Source organism: Aethalodelphis obliquidens, unplaced genomic scaffold (genome assembly GCF_003676395.1).
Source record: "Aethalodelphis obliquidens isolate GAN/ISIS:26980383/991018 unplaced genomic scaffold, ASM367639v1 scaffold21, whole genome shotgun sequence".
Classification (NCBI taxonomy): Eukaryota; Metazoa; Chordata; class Mammalia; order Artiodactyla; family Delphinidae; genus Aethalodelphis; species Aethalodelphis obliquidens.
Genome location: NW_020837965.1, coordinates 1,175,059 through 1,193,926, shown reverse-complemented (window position 1 = coordinate 1,193,926; position 18,868 = coordinate 1,175,059). Strand labels below are relative to the sequence as shown.

Below are 18,868 nucleotides of genomic sequence, written 5' to 3'. Positions count from 1 at the left end.
TCTGCAGACATAAAAGATTACAGTGTAAATGACGTTTGATCTGGGTCTTTCTAGGTTGCTGTTGACGTTAGCAGCGGCCAGGCTGAGAGCCTAGCAGTTAAAATTCACAACATCTTGTATCCTTATCGTTTCACCAAAGAAATGATTCACTCCATGCAGGTAAAAGATTGACTGTAAAATCTCATTAAAATATGTATATATATATATATAAAACCTAAGCTAGACTAACTCTTGTGAAATTGGATTTATTGGATGATATAGACCATCCTGGTCAAGGCACATGTGTTCTTTTTAATCTTACTGAAACTTTTATCATCAGAAGAAAAAACGAAGGATTAATTATAATTACAAAGAAAAAAGTGTCCTTTGTAGTGTGAGCAGGTTTGGAGGGATGAATTATGGATTCAGGCTCACAGTTTCAAGGATTATATATTGACTTTCTATATTGACAATAATTTGTATTTGTAAATCAACCAAGTAATGTAGAGAAATTGTCCTTAACTGTGCAACAATGCCCCTTTTTAAATGACCCTCTATTGTGTGAGGCTACAAATGATATGGCTTAGGAGACCCCAGATTGAGGAGTTCCATTAACAGAAGGGACCCCTTCTCTCATCTGCTTTTCTAGTTTGCCCTCTCTCTACGCCACTCAGGCTGTCTTCATCTCCTTATTTTCAGTATGGAAACAAATCAGGAGGTTAGACCGATCTAGGCAGAGCAGAGCCACCAAGGTCTGAAGCCACCGGTGGCTTTTAACTTACTGCTTTAAGGACTAGCTCCTACAAGATGGGTTTCCTTGCTTTTGCATACATTTTCCAATTTTTTTTCAGACCTATTTGTTAGCAATCTCTGGTCGTATTAATAAATCTCTAGTCATATCACCTGTTAATAAGAGTCATTCTGTTGGGAACATTTCAAATCTACTTGAAAGTTTTATTAGCATTAATCCTCTTAGATGCCTCAGTCTGTTTCCTTGTAGTCTCTCCTTTTGTCTTCTGATCACTCTACTTGCCTATTCTTTTTTCCTTCCTAATGACTCCCTCAGGTTCATCAGCACTTGTCCTCAGTCTTAGATATGAATGTTATAATGCAAACAACTTTAAATTAAGTACAGTTTTGTCTCTCTCTATGCAGATAAGCCTTTGTTAATCTTTATTTAGTATTGTACCACTTATTTGAATGTATGGCAGGTTCTCCAGCAAGTGGATAACAAGTTTATTGCCTGTGTAATGAGCACTAGGACTGAAGAGAATGGCGAGGCAGGTAAGAATGAGGTTTAGCCTCGGTAACCAGCTGGTCTTTTTTTTTTTTTAATTAATTAATTTATTTGTTTGTTTGTTTTTATTTTTGGCTGCGTTGGGTCTTCGTTGCTATGCGCAGGCTTTCTCTAGTTGTGGTGAGCAGGGGCTACTCTTCGTTGTGGTGCGTGGGCTTCTCATTGCGGTGGCTTCTCTTGTTGTGGAGCAGGGGCTCTAGGCACGCAGGCTTCAGTAGTTGTGGCTTGCGGTCTCTTGAGCGCAGGCTCAGTAGTTGTGGTGCACGGGCTTAGTTGCTCCACAGCATGTGGGATCTTCCCAGGCCAGGGCTCGAACCTGTGTTCCTTGCATTGGCAGGCAGATTCTTAACCACTGCACCACCAGGGAAGCCCCAGCTGGTCTTCTGACAGCCTCCTTTTAAGGTTACTTTTTTTATATACGACACAGTTTCAATGATTTGGACAGATTAGGAAAAACCAATCTAAATTAATATTATGAAACAACAGTTTTAAAGTCCATTTAGTTTTATATACATAGACATGTATATACATGTTAAACTATTAAGAGTGGTTACCTTGGGAGTGCGAATGGAAATGGGCAGAGGGGAGATTTCATCTTTTACTCTTTAAAATATTTTATAGTCTTTGACTTTTTAATAATGTTTTAATGTGTTCCCTTTATAATAATAGAAAGTTTATATGATGAACTCTGATAGATTTATCAAGAGTTACATATAATCTCTTGGTGACCTGCTTTAATAAAACAACAAGAATTTGTAAATAATAACATTAACTCATTCAACAAATATTGATTGAGTGCCTATTGCATGCCAGGAACTGTGCTAGGGATACAATGGTGGGAGAAAATATTCATGCAAGAGAAACAGATAGTTACACAAACAATTAAAATTTTAACTCTAGTGTTATGGAGGAGAGAAACAAGATGCTGTAAGAATCTGTATTGGGAGATTTGATTTAGTAGGGAGGTCAGGGAAGGTTTTGTGGGTAAAGTGAGATCTGAAGTATAAGTTTAGGTAAGGAAAGGAGGGAGGAGTATTCTGGGCAGAGGGAATAATATGCAATTTGTGCTTTCCTCTCCTTCAGTGATAGGAAGCAGGGCAAGCGCTTCCTTGTGTGAGAGCAGGAGACAGGCTAGACAAGTAGGTTGCAGCCAGATCTTAAAGACCAGTTACAAGCTTTGTCTTCCTCCCAACACCAATTGGAAACAATTGAAGGCTTTTTGTTTTCTTTTTTATTGTTTGTTTTCGCAGCGGCACATGTCACATCACATTTGCATTTTGAAAATACTGCTCTGGCTGCAGTGTGGAGCCTGGAGCGCGTGTCGAGATGGAGTCCCAGTAACTGCAGAGAGACTGTTAGGAGATTGTTGCAATATCTAAGAAATGATGGTTAGCTGGGATCAGGGTAACCTAGAGAGAAAGATATTTAGGAGATAAAGTCAGCAGGACTTGGTGATGGATTGGATATGGGGAAGGTATATCAAAGATGACTCCTGGTTTTCTGACCTATGTAACTGAGTGGATGATGTTGCAGGACGACGAGGTTGGAGAAGAAGCAGGCAAGAAGGGTGAAAATCATGAGTTCAGTCTGAAATCCCTTTAAATGTTCAAGAATGTGTCAGGAATATTACAGGTCTAGGATGCGAGAAGCATTCTGACATGGAGATCTAAATCTGAGCTGTCAGCATAAAGTCAGTCACTGAAGTCATGTGTATAAATTTTATCACCTAGAAGAAGAATGAAGAGTGAGGAGGGGAAGAGAGATTCTGAATCTAGAGTAATTCCGCCATTTAATAGCTGGGTAGAAAAGGGTGAACCAGCAAGAGAGGTTATGAAACAACAGAAATAGGAAGAAAACAAGCAAAGGTTGTGTTGCAAAGCCAAGACTTTGTACTAAGTGCTGCCGAGAGGTTAAGATGAGGACCAAAATTATCTGTTAGGTTTCCAGACAGTGGAGGTCAGGGACTTCAGATGAGAGCTGTTTCAGAGAAGACATAGGACAGGAGAGACTCCAAAATCTGTGACATGGAAGAGGGACTAAGGAGAGTGAGGGTGCAAGGCTTTTTTTTTAACTGGGAGACTCTCGAGCCATTTACAAGGAATGCTTGATCCTGTCAGGCTCTGGAAAAGGCCTGAGTGGCTAAGTCCTGAGCACCACTGGAGGAGGTGGCTCCCGATGGGTAGACCTGCAGGCGAGAGCTTCTAAAGTTTGAAAGCAGTTCATTCTCTTTGTACTTCAAAATATGCTTTTTTATCTTGTTTACAGTATAAATTTATTTAGTAAATGTCACCACAGATCAAAGGTAAAGTAACCAAAAGTTTTGTCGTAATTATCATAAATATAGAATTAGTGAAGGTCAAATTCTAGTAGTCTTACTACTTCTAGAAAGTGAATAGATTGTTTTCTAAAGTTTTTTTTTTTTTTTTAATTTATTTATTTATGGCTGTGTTGGGTCTTCGTTTCTGTGTGAGAGCTTTCTGTAGTTGCGGTGAGCGGGGGCCACTCTTCATCGCGGTGCGCGGGCCTCTCACTGTCACGGCCTCTTTTGTGGCAGAGCACAGGATCCAGACGCGCAGGCTCAGTAGTTGTGGCTCACAGGCCCAGTTGCTCCGCGGCATGTGGAATTCTTCCCAGACCCGGGCTCGAACCCCTGTCCCCTGCATTGGCAGGCAGATTCTCAACCACTAGCGCCACCAGGGAAGCCCCTAAAGTTTTGATTACCTGGAATTCTTTGTTGTTTAACACCAAAATCTCTACTAATGGCACCTGAGACGGGTGTAGCCACAAAATCTCCAGACAGTTAAATTTCTCTTGAGATTCTGGATTGTTACGGTATTGGTTAGCTGCCATCAAGGAGTACTTTTATATAAAGAATTTTTCGAAATCAAAATGTAAGTATTTTTATTGTTGCTCACAAATACCAAAAGCAACCTATTCCTATAATTGAGTTACTTTTATTTTAATAGTTGCACATATTTTTAATGGATAAATATACTATTGTTTTACATTATTGTGAAATTAATGCCATATAATGGCATTTTTTATTGCATGTTTCCACCTATAATAAAATACAGTTGTTCAGTTATGATCCTCTAAAGAATAAGGATTCATTCATTTATTCTGTAAATATTTACTGAGTGCCTGTTATGTGCCTAGTGCTATTATACATGCCAGGAATATAACAGACAAAAATTCTTGCCCTGATGAAGATTCTATTCTGTTATTTTGGAATATCAAAAATACAGCTCTGACATGAGTAAATTACCTTCATATATTCTGCTTCATTCAATGAATGGAAAATACCATGAACATTTTGTAGACTATAAATCATTCCTCCAGAGTCAGGTGCAGGATTGATTTCGTAGGGTCCCTGACTCTTGGTGATTCACATTGGCTCAGGTTGTGAGTTTGAGGTTACTCCCTCATAATTTATTATTTATTCCATTGTTCTGCCCAATACAGGATGTTCAGTATTCATCACAACCAGCTGCAACTCCTCCTATCCTCAAAGGAGTTTAAAATTCAACATTTTGGGGCCTGTTCTGTGGTTGAACATGCTGTCAGAAAAATCATAATCTTTTTATTTTTCAAGTCAGTAGCTCTTACGCCATGAATTTGATGGTGTCATACAAACAATTTTTTTAATCTTTAGTAGAAATAGGAAAAACAGGCATTATCTAGTTTGATCAAATTCAAGAGAACTTTTATTTCAATATAATCAGTAACAATAAACCTCAACCCTTTGGCCAAAAGTAATAAAATTACAAGCTAAAAAGATGTACTAATGTAATAGAGAATCAGTCCTCCTGTCAGTGAGAAAGGGATTTATTTCCCTGTAGGTTTGGCTTTGGGGTCAGGACATTCTGCTTCTCTCTTGCACCTGAGAGTGTAAAGCCTTGCTACTCAAAATCAAGGTCTGTAAATAACATCACCTGGGAGTTTGTTAGACTTGCACAATCTTGTGTCCCACCCCTAACCTACTGAATCAGAATCTGCATCTTAATAAGATCCCCAGGTGATTTGTCTGCTGTTCAAAGTTTGCAAAGCCTGAGTCTAAAGCTAGGCAAACTGTGGCCTGGGGGCCGGATCCAGCCATAACCTGTTTTTGTACAGCCAGGGAGATAAGAATGGTTTTTACTTTTTTTTTTTTAATTGACGTGTAGTTAATTTACCGTGTTACATTAGTTTCAGGTATACTACACTTTTAAATAGTAAAAAAAGAGCAAAGGAAGAGTTATATTTTTCGACACATTAAAATTATATGAAATTAATATTTCAGTGTCTGTAAAAAGTTTATTGGAACACAGCTACAATATTCACATGTCTATGGCGGCTTTGGTTCAGAATGAATATTTGAGTAGTTGTGACAGAAACCATGTGTCCCAAAAGCCTAAAATATTTACTGTGTGGCATTTCACAGAAAAATCTTGCTGACCTGTGATCTGAAGTGTAGTAGAATGCTTCATGGGTTCTGGGGCAGCTTGCGAATCAGGGTCAGCTGACTATAAAATGTGTGGTTTAATGATCCTTCATTGTATCAAATTTGAATTAATAAAGCAAAATCAGTATTTAAACATTAAGAATGTAGGGCTTTCACCATGTTTTAGAAATGAAATACTAATGAACTAAAGAGTTTTTCATCAGGGATACATTTGTTTTCGTTTTTCCCATAACTTTAACTTTGTAGGAAATAAAAGATACAGTTGTTATTGCTCAGTTTGTATGCTTCTCTTATGCTCACGTTGTTAAATAGTTTGAATTAAGCTTTTTCTCCCTCAACGCAACATGATTATTTTAATCTTGACCTGAGAATTTGAAAGCCGGTGGTGCTTGCTGGTCTTCTAGGTGGAAACCTGCTAGTCTTGGTGGACCAGCATGCTGCCCATGAGCGCATCCGACTGGAGCAGCTGACCATTGGTAAGGATCTGCTGAGGACTAGGAAAGATTCGGGACTCCCCAGCAGAGTTAATGTACCTGAAAGAGTTTTTCTAACTGTGACTGTTGTGAAAAAAGATGAATTGTACGTTTTAAAAAATGAAGCTGAAAAAAAAAAAACTGTAAAGAAAAAAATGAAGCTGAAGCCTGCAGGTATGGCTTCTTTTATAATTGAAAGAAGGTAGTAGTTCACTTTACTAATTCAAACATGTGGGTCTTAACACATGGTCAAAGGCATATTTGCTGTATCCTTATCATCAACCCTAAAGATTAGGCTACTCTATTACAACTTTCAGCACAAAGATACGCCCCTCCACATGCCCATGTGATCTTGGTTTACCTTCACAGTTCATCAGGCAGAGACTACCAAGCAGCTCAGAAGGCCCAATATATTGTTTTTATTTTAAAATTTAATTTGTTTTTGAATAGGTAGTATAATCCAATAGGCTCAAGTCTGAAAGGTACAAAAGGGAATAAAATAAGGTCTCTTTTCTATCCTTGCCCTTCATCCAACCTAGTTTCTCTCCCCAGAGGCAACCTGTATCACTAATTTGTTATGGATTCTTCCAAAGTCAATATGTGCTTTTTAATCTTTGCTACCCATTTTTCTCATATGAGGCAGTCTGTTCCCCAAGGTGTAAAATACCAGAAAAATCTTTACTCCTGTGGTCAAGTAATAAAAAACCCAAATGTTGTAGAGTTAGTTGAGGACCTAGGGAGGTATTTCATGGACTAGAATGGCAGTGATGTTACTTCCATGTTCACTTTTCCTTATAAAATGAAGACCTAAGAGTTGGGAAAGATACAATAAAAAGTATTAGAAAAACTTTCTTGCTCTAGGCACTGGACCATTTGAGAATAGTACTGACTGATTCTCTTCAGAGCCTGGGAAATCCTTCTGGAAGAATGAGGGGGCCTTCTTGAGCCACTGGGTTGTGAAGTAAACCCCTTTTATCTCCCCAGTAATCCATATTAGTCAGCCTCTGTTACTGAAACCACATTTGTTGACTATCTACAGGAACATCGCATTGTTCATTTGAATATAAGATTAAGTCTTATATTTCTTATTTAAGAAAATACTGCTAAAATGAATAAACAAACTAGATATTTACTAGTTTGACTTTAATAATGGAAATTCAAAGCCTAAAACTGAACACTGAACATGCTGCTAAGCATTATAATAATTCCATGACTGTGTCTTCATTTTTATCTGAATCTGGAAGACTTCACTTCCTGCTCTTAACCCATTCATCTTTCTCTCAATAGGTTCCTATGAGAAGCAACAGCCACAAGGCTCTGGTCGAAAAAAATTACTGTCTTCCACTATAAGTCCTCCACTAGAGATAACAGTGACAGAGGAACAAAGGAGACTCTTATCGTTAGTACCACCATGAGGTTGTGATGTTGCTAATGTACATTCTCTGGCCAGGGTATAAGCATAACTATTGTTGCTTATCTCAGTTGAGGCACTGAGACCAAGAGAGGTTACATGACTTGTTCAAGGTCATAACAAGTTTTAAGTGGTGGAGCAGGCACTCAGATGCAGGTCGTCTGACTCCAAATGCTGTTCTTTCCACTATATCACAGCTATTGAGTATAGGATAGAGTTTCCCTGATAATTTTTTCCAGCAGTTGGCTTAGAGTACTCTTACCATTTCTTGGAACGGTCAATATTTATGCTGTGCTGTTTCTGAAAGTGAAGTTACTGCAGTAATTGCTTCCATTCTGCTTTGCCTTGGTACATTCTAGATTCTTAGTTTTTGTTACCATAATCATACTGGGAAGAAAGTAAAACACCAGGCCACAAGGAGGGGGCAAATCATACAATGAGTCACAAGATAGGACATTTTCCTACTTCGGGGTGGCACAAATTATTGGAAATAAAAAAGAGAGAATTGTCTCTAAATTTATTTAAAGTTTGGGAATATGCCACTGCCAATAAATCTTTTTCCCTGGGGTATAATTTATATTAGAGGCAGATCCATTTATTTACATTCCGTTAATTAGGACTTCTCAGTTCCTCCCACTGTTAATTTCTCCCTGCTTTTAATGCTGATTCAAAACATTCTTAACCGTTTTATTTGTGCCAAACTTCTTTAAGTGCCAGCAAGGAGAAGTTAGCAATTCCTCAGTGAAGAATAAAACATTTAGGAACAAGACATAGAAACAAATTGACATAGAAACAAATTGATTCTCTCAACGGAAAAGAGGAAAAAAAAATGAAGGTTACTGTAATTCAAAAAGGAAATTTGATAATAAAATCTAAATAAACAACCATGAGTGTGAGAAAAATATTGTACGTTTTAAAGCTTTTGGCAGCTTTTGAGAAACTATCAGGCATTTGGAACTGATACTGAAATGTGAATGAAGTAATTCTTTTACATTTGAGGTTCTCTCTTTAGGTGTTACCACAAAAATCTGGAAGATCTGGGCCTTGAAATTATATTTCCAGACACTAGTGATTCTCTGGTCCTTGTAGGAAAAGTACCACTCTGTTTTGTGGAAAGAGAAGCCAGTGAACTTCGAAGAGGGAGATCTACTGTGACCAAGAGCATTGTGGAGGTAAGACACAGCTGCAAAAGCCGAGAAAACTGCTGAGTGCTAATAACCTCCTACTTTGTTCAGAAATTCTCTATATTCATCTTTTATTCAAGAAGCATTTATGAAATAACCTGCTGGGTGCCAGGTGCCAGAGATTCAAAGATGAATTAGCTCAAGGTGAGGGAGAAGGACATTTAAACAATTATACTATAATGAAATTTGGCCAGCAGAGGTATGTTCAAAAGTGCTATGGAAATACAGAATATTTACTGTGCCCAGGAGGGAGGAGGTCAAGGAAACTATCACAGAAAAGCATTTGTTTTTTTGTTTGTTTGTTTCAGGAAAAGTCTTGTAGAACAGTAGGAGCCTGCCAAGTACAGAAGAGGGGATAAGGTCATTCTAGACAGAATAACAGATATCAGAGACTTGAAGCAGATCCCGTGCTTAGGGAACTACCAGTACACATGGCTCGAATTAAGATACACACAAGGTAGTGGTGGGCCTAGATGAGGCTAGATAGGTTGTCAAGGCCAACTCATAAAGGGATTTACCATATTCAGCTGAATAGTTTGCATTTCATCCTGTAGGCAGCCAATGAAGAAGAGCAAATTACACTTTAGCACTGCATTTTAAATACTTTACTGACGTGTTTCGTTTTTTTAAAACAATTTATTTTGTATTTGTTGTCTTTTCTTTCCTCCTTTCCTGTTTTCTATTAGAGTTTTCTTTATTTCTCTTTTTTTCCCCTCTACTGGTTTAGAAGGGGAATTTTAGCTTGCATATATGACACAGTTTAAAGGTAATTTGTTCTTCTGTTCTCTTCATAAACCGTACACAAACCTTAACACCATTTCTCTTGTACCACTTTTCTCCCATCTTCCATTTTGTTGCCTGTTTTAATTCCACCTTGTCTTTAATTCCCCTGGTAGACCTTAATTTTATAGTAAATGTTTATTTAGCTTAACCAAAATGTTTTCCATTCTTTGTTCACTATTGCTTCTTGCATCCTATTTATTCTTTGTGTTCATTTTTCTTTTCACTGAAGTAAATCTCTTAAAAGTTCTTTTGTTAAGAGTCCAAGAATAAAATATCTTTGAAAACATCTTTATTCCACCTTCACATTTGCATGATTGTCTAGCTAAAAGTAGAATTCCATTTTCTTATTTATTCCTCAAACATTTCAAAAATATTCTATTACTTCTGACATTCTGTTTTTGCTACTGAAGTCCACTGTCAATTTTATTATCATTGCTTTGTAGGTAGCCTGATTTTGTCTCTGGTTGCTTTTAAGATTTCTCTGTCTTTGGTGTTCTGCCATTTCCCTATGATATATCTTTGTGTGGATTTATTTTGATTTCCTTCTTGAGATTCATCTTACATATTCAATTTGGAAAATATAGTTATTATCACTTCAAACATTGCTTCTTCCCCCCTTCTCTCTCTTGCCTCCTAGAGATGCTATCAGATGTCTACTGGACCTTATCATTCTATTCTCCATGTCTTTTGCCTTCTCTTTCATATTTCCCATGGTTTTATCTCTCTGTGATGTATTCTGGGAAATTTCCTCATTTATCTTCCAGTACACTAAGTTCACTCTTCATCTACTGTTTAATTAGGTGTTTAACTTGTCCACTGGGTTGTTTATTTCAATGACTGTTATTTTTTTCCAGAAGTTTTATTTGGCTCTTTCTCAGATCTATCTGTTCGTTTTTCATGGTGTCCTTTTTTATTCATTGTGGTTTCTTAACTCCTTCTTTAGCTCTTTCTGTTTGGAGCACAGGAAAATCCGCATCAACTCAGTCTATCATTTTTTCCAGAAATCTGAATTACTTTAGTAATACTTAAAAATAAAAAGTAGAAGATAGATTTAGTGGATAAAGTGTGGGATACATGGATATAGGAAAGATTTGAGGTAGAGAGCAGTTGAGAGGCTAGTGCACTGGTGCAAGTAAGACAGTATGAAGATTTGACTAATTCAGTAGCAATGGGAATGGAGAGGAGGGACATATTTGAAAGGTAGACTCAAGAGGACCTGGTGAGCAAGAGAATATAAAGGAGATAAAGGAGAGAAGATAAGTAATGATTCTGAGGGTTCTCACTCAGATGACTAGAGGGATGGTGCCGTTGACAGAAAAAGGAAACAGAGGAGGAGAAGTACACCTGGCTAGGGAGTTAGATTATGAGCCTTAGTTTAGACACATTGAATGTGCCTTCAAATGGAGATGTCCAGTGGATGGACAGACTTTGAGATCTAGCACTTGGGAAAGAAGTCAGGGCTGTAGTATCTATTTGGGGGTTAACAGTATACAGTTGGCCCTTGAACAACATGGGTTTCAACTGTGCGGGTCCACTTATACTCGAATTTTTTTCAAAAAATACACACTACACTATTACAGGATCTGCGGTTGGTTGAATTCCCAGATGTGGAACCGCGTCTACGGAGGGCTAACTGTAAGGTTATACAAGGATTTTCTACCGCACAGAGGGTTGGTGCCCCTAACTCCTGTGTTGTTCAAGGGTCAATTGTATATATTTTGATAATATCAGAATCTGGAGAAGGGTCTAACAGACGTGCAATTGTTCAGGGAGAATATGAAGAAAAAAAGAGAGCCAAGCATGGAGGCTGTGGAACACCAGCATTCAGTGTGTATATGTTTTGGCAAAGGTCCAGAAAGCTACTGCTGAAAAGAAGAGACTGTAAAGGATGATTGAAAATATTTGGTCAGAGAAGGAGGAGGAAAACCAGGGAAAAGTAATATTGCCACAGCCAAGGGAAGTTTTAAGCAAGAAGGGAATGGTCAACAGTGGCCGGAGAGTAAAGCCTGAGGAGTTGGATTTGGCTGTCAGGGGACACTGCCTGCCTTTTGGAATCTGTTCCTGGGGTGGGCAGGGGGTCAGGAGTGAGGGAAGGGAGAAAGGAGAGCTAAGGAGCCCTCTCTTTCCAGGACTTCGGCTACATACCAAAGAGATGGGGGCGACAGCTAAAGGTTAAGGGTGTCAGGAAGTGTGGGGCAGGACACAGGTGGAAGAAAGGTTTTTGTTTCTTTTCAGATGGGAGAGACTTGAGCATGTTTGTAGTCTAAGTGTGAGAAGACATTTGAGAGGAAGAGGCAGCTAACATGCCAGCTTTGGGATCATCTTGACTTTACCCTTCCCAGAATTGCCCTTTGATCAGACCACCTCTGCTTGGCTTTCAGCAGCGCTCTTTTCTCCCAACAGAGCTTAGTTTCTCCAAGGCTCCTCCTCCAAATTGTCTTAAATCCAAGAGATAGGATCTGTTAGAATCTTTTATAGTAATTCAATCCTTAAGTATTTAACGAGAAAATTATAATGAAAACTTTTCCTAAAGTGACTTCAAAGAGTACTGGCAAGAAGTTTACCTCAAACTGAAACAAGGCTTATGGTTTCAGCAAGTCTTGATTATGTTAATTCAGGCTGATCAGGAGAGATTTTGTTGATTCTGAAAGAAGCTGGAACAGTTCTGGTATCTTGAAAAAGCGGTAGTTACTTGGATCTAGCAGTTGAAAGATCACTAAGACATCTTTCTGTAAAGTTCTATCCTCTAGCCTAATGCATGAGCCTTTTAAATATTAAATTATCTAGCAGTAGTGTTCAATTTGAAATCGAACATTTGAAATGTGAAATGAATAGAGAATAAGATCCGTTTCCCCTTCTCCACGCTTATAGACTGATGTTTTACAAGTCCCAGATACATAAGCACAAGAGAGAAGAGCAAAGAAGTTAGGTTTGATCTGTATCCACACTAAACTTTGTTAGTGGGCCAGGTACTATGAGACATCTTTCTATTTAGGTTTGTTTGGGAAAATATGTGGCTTTTAAAAAATACATAGTATCTACCAACTAGCTCTTGGTAACTGTGCTCATTTATAAGTATGGTGGACTAGTCTGTAAATGAGGCAGGGAAGAGAATTTTCTTTTTTGTTTTGAAGTTTTAAACTTTTAAATTCTTTTTATTTTTTTAATTGGAGCATAACTGCTTTACAATGTTGTATTCTGCTGTACAATGAAATGAATCAGCTATATGTATACCTATATGCCCTCCCTCTTGGACCTCCCTCCCACCTCCCTCTGCCATCTAGGCCATCACAGAGCACCAAGCTGAGCTTCCTGTGCTCTATAGCATGTTCCCACTAGCTATCTGTTTTACGCATGGCAGTGTATATATGTCAATCCTAATCCCCCAATTTGTCCCACCCTCCCCTTCCCACCCCCCCATGTCCATATGTCCGTTCTCTACATCTGTGTCTCGATTCCTGCCCTGCAGATAGATTCATCTGTACCATTTTTTTTTTCTAGATTCCACATATATGTGTTAATATACAATATTTGTTTTTCTCTTTCTGGATTACTTCACTCTGTATGACAGACTTTAGGTCCATCCACATCTCTACAAATGACCCAATTTCGTTCCTTTCTATGGCTGAGTAATATTCCATTGTATATATATACCACATCTTCCTTATCCATTCATCTGTTGTTGGACATTTCGGTTGTTTCCATGTCCTAGCTACGGTAAATAGTGCTGCAGTGAACTTCGGGGTACATGTGTCTTTTTTTTTTTTAAACATCTTCATTGGAGTATAATAGCTTTACAATGTTGTGTTAGTTTCAGCTGAATAACAAAATGAATCAGCTATATGTATACATATATCCCCATATCTCCTCCCTCTTGAGCCTCCCTCCCACCCTCCCTATCCCACCCTGCCCATTTTGAATTATGCTTCTCAGGGTATATGCCCAGCAATGGGATTGCTGGGTCATATGGTGATTCTATTTTTAGTTTTTTAAGGAACCTCCATACTGTTCTCTATAGTGGCTGTATCAATTTACATTCTCACCAACAGTGCAAGAGGGTTCCCTTTTCTCCACACCCTCTCCAGAATTTATTGTTTGTAGATTTTTTGATGATGGCCATTCTGACTGGTGTGAAGTGATACCTCATTGTAGTTTTTGTTTGTTTGTTTGTTTGTTTGTGGTACGCGGGCCTCTCACTGCTGTGGCCTCTCCCGTCGCGGAGCACAGGCTCCGGACGCGCAGGCTCAGCGGCCATGGCTCACGGGCCCAGCCGCTCCGCGGCATATGGGATCTTCCTGGACCGGGGCACAAACCTGTGTCCCCTTCATTGGCAGGCGGACTCTTAACCACTGCGCCACCAGGGAAGCCCTCATTGTAGTTTTTTAAATTTACTTTTATTTATTAATTTTTGGCTGCGTTGGGTCTTTGTTGCTGCGTGCAGGCCTTCTCTAATTGCAGCGAGCAGGGGACACTCTTCATTGCAGTGCGCAGGCTTCTCATTGCAGCGGCTTCTCTAGTTGTGGAGCACGGGCTCTAGGCATGCAGGCCTCAGTAGTTGTGGCTTGTGGGCTCTAGAGTGCAGGCTCAGTAGTTGTGGCACATTGCTCCATTGTGGGCTTAGTTGCTCCACGGCATGTGGGATCTTCCCGGACCAGGGCTCCAACCCGTGTCCCTTGCATTGGCAGGTGGATTCTTAACCACTGCGTCACTGGGCAAGTCCCTCATTGTAGTTTTGATTTGCATTTCTCTAATGATTAGTGATGTTGAGCAGCTTTTCATGTGCCTCTTGGCCATCTGTATGTCTTCTGTGGTGACATGTCTATTTAGGTCTTCTGCCCATTTTTGGATTGGGTTGTTTGTTTTTTTGATATTGAGCTCCATGAGCTGTCTGTATATTTTGGAGATTAATCCTTTGTGTGTTGCTTCATTTGCAAATATTTTCTCCCATTCTGAGGGTTGTCTTTTCGTCTTGTTTATGGTTTCCTTTGCTGTACAAAAGCTTTTAAGTTTAATTAGGTCTCATTTGTTTATTTTTGTTTTTATTTTCATTACTCTAGGAGGTGGGTCAAAAGAGATCTTGCTGTGGTTTATATCAAAGAGTGTTTTTCCTAAGTTTTCGGGAAGAGAACTTTCTGAGTCTGGTTTAAAAAGAAGTCTATCATGTTGTAATCTTAGGAAGCTAATTTTTTTTTTTTTTTTGCCGCACCGCTTGGCTTGTGGGATCTTAGTTCCCCAACCAGGGATTGAACCCAGGTCCCAGCAGTGAAAGCTCTGAGTCCTAACCACTGGACCACGAGGGTATTCCCAGGAAGCTAATTTATACATAGCCATTTCTAGGAGTAAAGAAATCCTGTGTTTTCTTATAAAGAAATTATTAAATATGCCATATCTCAAAACAGTTTTTAACCTCCAGAGGGTAAACAAATTAGTAGCACGAAATAGTGTCTGCTTTAAATTTCTTTAGTCCTTTTGTAAATATTAACATCTGCAGGGATGTTGCTATTGAAAAGGCTACCCCAGGGACAGAGATATGCAAAGGAGGAGAAATTTCTCAACAAAATGCCTCAGAGAGCAAGCTTTTTGACCTGAAGGGAATTGTCACACACAAAAAAATGCCTGTGGGAACTAAGTGACTACTTATTTTTATGATATTTAAACAAGTGTTATACTGAGTGCATAGTTGTATTGATGATTGTCGTGTATTTATTCTGTTTATGTGCAGTATTAAACATGTTCTAGCTAAGATTATAAATGCAAACAGAGAGCCTCTTAGTGAGAAACCTCCCTGCTATTCAGTTGAGTCATTAGGCTACCAGTTATATAACCTCATGAGTTGATGAGCTATCTCTGGAGAAAGCTTCAGTAGCTAAATACATTCTCCATTCAGTAAGAGTTCTTGCAGTTGTCTTGGTATTTCGTATTCAAAGTGCCTTACAACAAGTAAATTATTTGCATCTAGGTGCTATATTGCTGGAATTCTTTTCTTCAAGAGGCATATTTTAAAGAAGAAAATTGGAATATTTTGTAAATCATCAAAGGGCTATTATAACATAGCAATCGATTAATGCCTGTTTTCCTTTTTCTCCTCGTAGGAATTTATTCAAGAACAATTGGAGGTAAGCTTTTCTCTTATTTTGGGGTTTCACACAGAGACACCGCACACAGAAAGCTCCATTGTCCCATTTGCTTTTCCATTAATAAAGGATGTGTTTATGCATTAGCTACTCCAGACCACAGGAGGCATCCAAGGGACTTTGCCACTGACTGTCCAGAAGGTGTTGGCATCCCAAGCCTGCCATGGTAAGACTCTCGACACACTAGCTATTGAGTGCCTTTGCGTGCTGCGCGCTGGCAGGGTTCAGCAGTTATGAAAGAAGTAGAAGACACGATTATCACCTGCCTCTTGGAGGGTTCAGTTTGGATCAGGAAACAGTACACTAAAAATTACTTTTACAAAGCAAAATACCACCATATATATTGGACCATAATGCAGACTGACTGATATGAGTGGAGCAGTAACTGCATTTTTGAGTCAAGTTTTGAATGAGCTGTGGGACATGGATTCAGAGGAAGGGAGAGATTACTACAGGGGAGGAAATAGCCTGTGCAGAGATCCAGAGGCAGAAACAAATTAGTTATATGAGGAGCAGCAAAGAATATCAGGAAATTAAGCTGGTGAGGAAGCACAGAAACCTAGAAGGTCACAGCAAAACCTTCAGACTTTATACAGAGGGCAAGAATCATTGAGGGTTCTTGAGTAGCGCAATATGATAAAATATAGAAAACGGTGTTGGAGGAACTTACTTTAGGGATCATGACAGCCACAGAATCCCCTGCAACTATCATTTGACCATGGTGGGGTGTCCACTCCAGACACCCTCCCTCCATTTGATCTCTCCCCATCAACCTTCTCCTCTCTTCACTTCCTGTCTTTTCTGGCTTTGTAACCTCAGTCGCTCATTAGTTTGTCTCCTGTGAATATCACAAACTCCTTCCCCTCTTTATCCTATCTTTACTCCTCATATTACCCCATCCCCAATTTCATCATCTGTGCCTTCAAAGTGTATCTTAAATGTCTCCGATGTGATCGGTTTCTACTGCCGCCTCCCTAGTTCTTGCCACTGTTGAGTCCTCTGACTTAGTCTCCTCACATCTATTCTGGCTCCCCTTCAAGCCATTCTTCCCTCAACACCCAGAGGAATCTTTTTGAAACATTCCTCTGAGCATGTCATTCTTCTACCAAAAGCCTGACAATGACTACCCATTGCTCATAGGATGAACATTTTATTCTTTACCATGGCCTGCAGGCGTCTTCATGGTCCAGCCTCTGCCTGCCTCTCCAGTTTCTTCTCACATCCCTCTCCACCTTGCCCTTCACATTCCAGCCTGCTTCCTTGGTCTTGGTCTCGTGTGCTAAATTCTGCGCTTGCCTTTCTCCTCTGTCTGAAATGCCCTTCTGCTCATTCTTCAATTAGCCATGTTTTTCTTAACCTAAGATCTCAGATTAAATATCATTTTGTCAGGAAAGCCTTCCCTGAGCCTCCTAAACTGGGTTTGGTCTTCCGGTTATATATTCTTCGATATTCTATATTTTATAGTACTTATAATTTAAACTATTGCGTAACTGTTTAATGCTTGTCTCACCTATTAGATTGTAAGCATCATGGGGGTGCAGGGCATCCATCTCATTCACTGCCTGGCACACCTCCAACACAGAGTGTATACTTAATAAATATTTGTTGACTGAGTGAATTAATGTATGCATAAAGGCAGATTCTGACAATATGAGAGTTTAGAGTAAGAAGATTATGCTAGAAATAGAAAAAAGCAGCAAATAAAATGGACACTGTAGGGAAACAATTAGAGATCTTGGTGATAGATTGGCTCTGGATGAAAGATGACCTTGATTTCACAAACCTAAGACGTAGGCAAAAATATTGCTCTTGCCTCTTTGAAAAAACTCTGCAGGCAAAATCCTAACAAGTTAAGGGATGCCTGCTACAGGGATTAGACAGACAGTGACTCCATAAGGAAAAGCTGAGCGCAGGTCTGTCCTGAAGCCAATTTCAAGCAGTAGTAAAGTCACATGAAAGGAGCCTCAGAACCACGCTGCTCTTCCCAGATATTGGCTCTGACCCCAGGGCCAGCACCGGTTTCCCACCGTACACACCATACCCTCTTGTTTCTGTCTTTTGTTTAGGGGCCATTAAGTTTAATGACGACCTGAGCCTAGAGGAGAGCTGTCGCCTTATTGAAGCTCTGTCCTGGTGCCAGCTGCCTTTCCAGTGTGCTCATGGCAGGCCCTCCATGCTGCCATTAGCTGACATTGACCACTTGGAGCAGGACAAACAGGTGGAGCAATGACTAACAGGAGACTAGCTCCTATTAACCAAATGTAATCTGTCTTAATCCTTTCCCAATTATGAGAGTTTTGAAAAATATGCATTGGAAGTTTTCTTGGAAGTCTCACCATTTCATCTTCTAGCTCAAATTCAAAATGGAGTTTAGGCTGAACTATCTCATTATACATATGATGCCTTTGTATTTTATAAGTTTACCACATGTACAGACTGATGTATCCTGAACATTTGTTGCCTACGGGCTCTAGGTTTGATAAGATGCAGAAGTTCTCTCTGGGGCCACAGAAGGTTGGTAGAAACACAGCAAATTCACTGCTGGCAAATGTAGCCGAAACAGCCAGTTGCTTGATAGTACTTACTGGAAATGGTAGCCATCTCCAGGGATCTCTAGAATAACGATTTGAGGACCTTCAGGCAGGAAACCAAGCTTAGGACGTTTCACATTATGCTTTGGCCCTGATTGCTCAGCAGTCCAGGAACAATGATGTGGATAATGCAATAAAGGCACCGAGTGGTTTAAACTAAAGAGCATTTTCTGTCCTTGTTATAATCTTAAATGAAACAGAACGTGAGAGCATCATAGGAATGTCTACGTTGCCACTTTCCAAAATCTTTTATTTTGCTTACCTTTCCTGTCAAGGGCTATAAAGTCTTTTATTGCATGGAGTTTTCAGGTGATAATGTTTTCTGACTCATCTATTACATTTTACTCCATTAAGAACTTTTTGTTTCATATGACAGTGAAAAAAATGAAAAAAGTTTTGTCTCCATTCCCGAACAGATGTGCCTCTAGACTGAGTTTTAAGTCCCATTTATCCTAAGGAAATCTATAATCTTTTCCCAATCCAGAAATTAGAAATCAAAACTGATTTGAGTAGCCATAATTAGGAAATACTTATATGTTCCTTGGCTTTTCATACTGCTAACTGGAGTTATTCTC

General features: G+C 39.3%; 1 protein-coding gene across 5 annotated transcripts in view; it reads left to right on the top strand.

The window, feature by feature from the left end:
• Positions 1–18,868, top strand: part of MLH3 (mutL homolog 3) — a 28,136-nt gene that overhangs the window by 8,852 nt on the left and 416 nt on the right. For 3 of the 5 annotated variants that reach the window (XM_027120053.1, XM_027120055.1, XM_027120057.1), the window contains 8 exons: positions 55–159; positions 1,191–1,263; positions 6,122–6,193; positions 7,478–7,589; positions 8,614–8,773; positions 15,661–15,684; positions 15,790–15,868; positions 17,769–17,920. In XM_027120053.1, the coding sequence (XP_026975854.1) occupies positions 55–159; positions 1,191–1,263; positions 6,122–6,193; positions 7,478–7,589; positions 8,614–8,773; positions 15,661–15,684; positions 15,790–15,868; positions 17,769–17,920 (777 nt within the window). Of the gene's footprint in view, positions 1–54; positions 160–1,190; positions 1,264–2,526; positions 3,770–6,121; positions 6,194–7,477; positions 7,590–8,613; positions 8,774–15,660; positions 15,685–15,789; positions 15,869–17,768; positions 17,921–18,868 lie in introns of those variants that run through there. The other 2 variants (XM_027120054.1, XM_027120056.1) reach the window with 2 other exon arrangements.